Below are 6,050 nucleotides of genomic sequence, written 5' to 3'. Positions count from 1 at the left end.
ATTTTTTATTTATAAATCAACCAAACGCAAAAAGGTATTTCTAATATTTTTCAGTAAGTTTTGAAAGAAAATGTAAAAAATTGAGTTGAATTTTTGTAGAATTTGAGTTTATTAAGACATAAATGACTTATGCAAAATGACAAAAGTTTCATGAATTGAAAAACATTGGTAAGAATAAAGTGAAAAAATCTTCATCATTAAAAGTAAAAAAATAAGCGAGGAATTTTTTTTGACCTATCCAACCTATGCTTTGAAAGTAATATTATGAAAAGGTTTTTTTTTTCATTTATAGTTGTTAATAGTAATTATAATTACTGCTTGATATAATAAAACATAACGATATTGTCAAGCAATTTACGACATAACTATTTGCAGATACCATATGCTTCATTTTAGAAGCGCATTTTATTTACAAAATCAAATTAAATATTTTAAATAACAAACCCCGATATAAAATATATTGTATTTTTTATTTTAATATATTTTCCTTACTACCAACACCAACCTTGAATCGTTCTTTTTTCCGGGAGTTTGATTGACTGGTGTGCGTTTTTCATTTCTTAGTTTTGTGCAGTTTATTGGTGAGAACTTTTTAAAAGTATTAGCGGATTGAATTTGAACATTATTTGTTTATTGTGTCAATAGGTAGAATTGATTTAACTATAGTTTAATTCAATTACGAACACGTGATATTTTTGCCGCTTTTTCAAAATGTCTTTGTGCCGGAAGGTTATCATTTGCGGCATTTGTTGCCTCAAATATCTCTGACGCCCCGCTATTGTGACGCAGTTCGATGTATTAAACTTTTTAATTGTTCTATTTTAGATCAAAAGAATGGAAAACATGGATGTGAACATCACCGCATCGTCGGCAACCACACCAGTCACGGAGACGAATGGTGATTGTTTTTTTTGTTTGTCTTTCATCGTGCTAGAATTTCGCAAGTTCGGGATGAATTAGCTAAAAGGTTTTGGTATTGTAGGTCCGGATAAGAATGTGACTGCTGATGAGATGACCTCGCGAGACTATTATTTCGACTCCTATGCCCACTTCGGCATCCACGAGGAGATGTTGAAGGACGAAGTCAGAACCCTAACGTACAGAAATGCTATGTACCACAACAAGCATCTCTTCAAAGGAAAGGTAAAATATAACTTAAGTGTTAATGTTTTTGAGCATTTCGTCTTCCCAATCTTCATTCTTGCAAATAAGGTGATTCTCAATTTCAAACAATGTCTCCTTAGTATTAGCAATATCCTCTTGCAAAAAATATGCCGGTAATCTTAAAAGGCATTTCTTTTAATTGTTTCGAGTGTGATCTGTCACTAAGCCAACATGTAATATTTAACATGTTTTTTATTTTACTATTCAATATGTTACCCTCAGCAGGTAGGTATAAACAAAAGAATTTTCATAAAATCGAGATTTAGTATGAGTCATAGTGGAATTCAACTTACAAAACAAAAGTATCAGAATGATACTGTTACAAACACACCATTTAACCTCAAAATGTTCATCTATAATTATGCATTGTTATTTTATTTTATTAACATATATTGCAAAAATATATTTTACATAAATTATAATATAAACATTTTTAGTTTAATTAACGCACACAATACTTTTTGCCCAAGATTTAGAAACAAAAATGAAACCTAAGAATTATTTACCACATTCAATGGAAGTTCAAAACAATTTTAAAATAAATACTACTGAGCTCATTAAAATTAATTATCCCAACTAGAAACCTCAGACAAAACATACTCTTTCATACCGATAATAATAGAACTAACTGTGGTTTTCATTCCCCTATGCCCAGAATTCTTAAGTCTGCCAACAAACATACCGGTCTTGATTTCTTTGATAACAAGTTGTCTTCTTTCAAACAATCACTGAATCAAATTCAGTTATAAACACCTCTCTCCCGCTTCCACTCCCACAAAGTCTACTATATACCATTGTGTATGTCTACTTTTCTTTATAATAATTTTATATGTATAAATATGTCCTTAAAAATGCCCATTGGGCGTATATATAAATAAATAAATGTATACATCTAATTAAATTATAAAATATTTTAAAGGATTAATATAACATAGAGCACTGTTTCATAAAAAACGTATACAATACTTTTTACTCAAGATTTAGAAACAAAAATTAAGCCTTAAAAATGTATAACACGTTCAGTAGAAGTTTAAAACAATTTAAAAATAAATCTAAAAATAAAAATGTATGCCATTAGTATCTGTTTACAAGGTATGCCGTGGACGTAATGGTAATAAATAAAATAAAGTAAATCATAAAAATATATGTACGCTCAGAGAAAGATGTAATGTTTACTATAAGCAAACTATTATTTCTATGTGTAATACGTGGCCGCAGATAATCCTATCTTAATATGGGCCATAATGCTTAAAATGCCTTAGCTGTAGGCATAATTAAAAGTCTTACAAGGATGTTAACTTTTTTTTTCCTTTATACTCTATTATATCTTTATATGCGAACATTATTAAAAAAATGTATTTGTTCCATCACTTACTTAAATACGATTAATTTTCATCAATTTTGCTGCGCGCAATTTTCATTATAATTTGTATGAAGTAAATCCTTATCGTAATAATACGCCTCTGGCTAATAGAGTCCCCCCATTCGGACAAAAACCTCTATGATTATCAACTACGAAGTTAGCTACAGTTTACAGGAATACAATGGGCCATAGGTACTTAAGTCAAGAATTGTAAGTGCAAACCGAAACCGTCCATTATACGTTTGTTGTTAGACTAAAAACCATACCAAATTTTGGAACGCTTTGGTTCTATGTAAAAGAGCTGGCTAAATAGTGTAACCACTATTACCATAAGTTCGTATAGGTAGTAGAAACAAGTGAATAATTACTTAATAAGTATGCGCGTCTGCAATTTGGATGAATTTAAGATTAATTATACCACTGCAATTATTAATTCCAGGTCGTGCTGGACATCGGGTGTGGAACAGGGATCCTGTCCATGTTTGCTGCTAAGGCTGGAGCCGCCAAGGTGATAGCCATCGAGTGCTCCAACATCGTGGACTACGCCAGGAAGATTGTGGAGGCCAATCATCTGGATGATGTCGTCACTATCGTTAAGGGCAAGGCAAGTTCATCTTCATTTCATTATCACATTTCTTATTTACATAATCCAGTTTTATATCGATCATTATTTGCTTCTCAAATAGTAAACCAGATTCTGTTTTTTTATAAAAAGGATACATTCCAGAGTCCCATTTATAGCAAAATAGAAGAATGATTTTATGATAACTTGCGATGTTTTTTTTATTTTTGTGATTTGGTATAATATTGAAATGTAATAGTAAGGGCGTTTCCGCAGGTGGAGGAAGTGTCTCTGCCCGATGGTATCGAGGGTGTGGACATTATTATATCCGAGTGGATGGGCTATTGTCTGTTCTACGAGAGTATGTTAGACACAGTTCTGTATGCACGAGACAAGTGGCTCAAGTCCGATGGTATGCTGTTCCCCGATAGGTAATCATGTTACTCTTTCTATACTACTATTGTGTGCTGTAAAAAAGGGTTGGTACTTTATTACATATGTTGAATGTATATTTAAAAAATCCTAATTGATTGTTTGAAGCTAAAATTATTACTTTTAACAATTTTTATGGTGGAATGTTCATATTTGATCATGTTTATATAAATAATCAATAATTTGTTTAATTTAATAATCATGCATATATATACATAATTTTATAGATGGAAAAAATAATTGTATATTGTTTTACAAAATGTATGCATGTTATCAAGTTTTTACAATAAATGTTCATATCAGTACAACAAATAATTTAAATTTAATATGAAATACCAATGGTATTTAGAATTGAACATACTGAACATATTTAGTGTTGTAACTATATTTAGAGAAACTCTACTGAAATTATAGTAATGCGATTATTTGAAGACATGGAATGATAAAAATAATATGCTGTGTATGCTAATTCAATTCATCAATTAGTTAGTCTTTTTTAATATATCTGTATCTGCATCTGCAGGTGTACGCTGTTTATCTGTGGCATAGAAGACAGACAGTATAAGGATGAAAAGATCAACTGGTGGGATGATGTGTACGGTTTCGACATGAGCTCCATCCGCAAAGTGGCCATTTCCGAGCCCTTGGTGGATGTTGTGGATCCCAAACAGGTAACTAGTTTGCCTCTATGTCCTCTTATACCCGTATGCAGAGACAAAACTTAAGGCGAGGAAAGTACATTCTATTGTCTTCACCTTCGGGTTATTCTCCGCATATAAGATTAGAATGTACTTTCCCCACCTTAAGTTTTGTCTCTGCATACGGGTATTAAACTTGTTGAGTGTCCCTAAACTTGCATCTGATCCGCATTATGTCATTTGCCACAAAGATACACTCAGATTCTATCCAACCCGGGGGTCGTACTGTGGCTCGCAAACACCCTGTATCTGGCCAAGTATGCATCACACTTATGTTGTTATAAATTACTAAAAAAATAAATTATTACCACCTTTTGGAACAATTATTATGAGATTTATAAAAAGTAATAGGGATCTTGGCTTGCCTAACATTCAATGTGGCTTTGAGATCTAAAGGTCTGGAAATGGTAACTGCTATTTAATGAAAGCGCTAAACTATTGCATTGTCTTACTATGATTATAGGTGGTGACCAACTCTTCGCTGCTGAAAGAGATTGACTTGTACACGGTACAGAAAGCCGATCTGGATTTCTCTTCTAGATTTAATCTTTTGGTAAGTTCATTTCGAGACATCAATTTGTGTTACATCTCATTTATTAAAAAAAAAAATCTAGCGTGAATCATATATATCAGCGTTCAGCAATTGGCAGCTCGGGGGCCAGATCCGGCCCGTGAAGTGCTCCCTTCTGGCCCCGCGGGTTCCTGTTCAGTTTCTGAACGGACCCCAATAGAACATGCAGCCCGGCCTGATCGAGGATTTCACTTTGTTTTTTCGTAAATTAATATGTTTAGAGTAACGAGTGTGGTAGTCTGTACAACAACAACAAACCATTACGCCGTTTCCCCGTAATGCCATATCACTCTGTCTTTGCATACAGACCTCGCTTCCTCTACATTCATACATCTTCTCATGCACACACGCCGATTAATCCTACTATTGACATGTCCATCTTCAACTATTTGATAAACTTAATCATGCCATGTCTTTCTCGTTTTCTGCATCCATCAACATTCGCATCGTAGATCCTTTTAGCCGTTCTTTCGGTGTCCATTCGCTCTACATATCCAAACCAACGCAGCACCCCTTTTTTGATTCTGTCAATAATGCAAGTCTCAGCCTTATATAGTTCACGAATCTCGGCATTTGTACACCTATCATACATCGTTTTACCACACTGTACATTTTGTATTAAAATGTTCCAAATTAATTTATTTTATTACGGCAATTCTTTAATTGCATATTAGGCACATTGGTTTAATATCAGTTGTGTTCGACTTTCAAGAGCACGAGTGACCCTCAATAAAATGAGATATTCATACGTCCCTCTACTGAACCTAATTGCCCACCGCTGTTCCCATGTAAAGGAATAATTTTCCAACATAAATATAATGCAATGAAATTCGTATATTATTCCAGGTTCGCCGTAACGACTTTGTGCAAGCGCTGGTCACATTCTTCAACGTGGAGTTCACCAAGTCACACAAGAGACTCGGTTTCAGCACCGCTCCAGAGGCGCCTTACACACATTGGAAACAGACGGTTTTCTATTTTGACGAATTTATGACTGTAAGTTCCTACTTGTATAATCAGATGCGCCGATCATCTTGAACTTGAACTGCCTTTAAATTACGTCCGATTCCTTGTGTTAGTTGAAGTCACATCTCGTGTCTTTCTTGCAGGTTAAGAAAGGTGAGGAGATCACCGGATGTTTCTCCATGAAGCCGAACCAGCGAAACAATCGGGATTTGGACTTCAATATAGAAATAGACTTCAAAGGAGAACTGTGCACTGTGTTTGAGAACAATCATTACAGGATGCGTTGAGACCCCC

General features: G+C 33.9%; 1 protein-coding gene across 1 annotated transcript; it reads left to right on the top strand.

The window, feature by feature from the left end:
- The first annotated feature begins 495 nt into the window (after nt 1-495).
- On the top strand, nt 496-6,050 carry Art1 (arginine methyltransferase 1). Its single transcript, XM_088240506.1, has 9 exons — nt 496-581; nt 826-898; nt 983-1,143; nt 2,967-3,131; nt 3,366-3,520; nt 4,045-4,192; nt 4,683-4,772; nt 5,637-5,786; nt 5,900-6,050. The coding sequence occupies exons 2-9, from the start codon at nt 835-837 to the stop codon at nt 6,041-6,043; spliced, it is 1,077 nt and encodes a 358-aa protein (XP_088096632.1). The 5' UTR covers nt 496-581; nt 826-834; the 3' UTR covers nt 6,044-6,050.

This window comes from Micrasema longulum, unplaced genomic scaffold (genome assembly GCF_059751315.1).
Source record: "Micrasema longulum isolate JH-2025_06_02 unplaced genomic scaffold, ASM5975131v1 h1tg002471l, whole genome shotgun sequence".
In the NCBI taxonomy this organism is placed as follows: Eukaryota; Metazoa; Arthropoda; class Insecta; order Trichoptera; family Brachycentridae; genus Micrasema; species Micrasema longulum.
Note: the sequence above shows the minus strand (reverse complement) of the source record. Positions and strands in the feature narration are given on the sequence as shown.

Bases quoted from the DNA above. Each gene is read 5' to 3' on its own strand.
- Art1 (XM_088240506.1), top strand. From the start codon at position 835: ATGGAAAACATGGATGTGAACATCACCGCATCGTCGGCAACCACACCA. The intron at 899-982 runs GTGATTGTTTTT...TTGGTATTGTAG, and splicing joins ACCAGTCACGGAGACGAATG to GTCCGGATAAGAATGTGACT. The intron at 4,773-5,636 runs GTAAGTTCATTT...ATATTATTCCAG, and splicing joins CTTCTAGATTTAATCTTTTG to GTTCGCCGTAACGACTTTGT.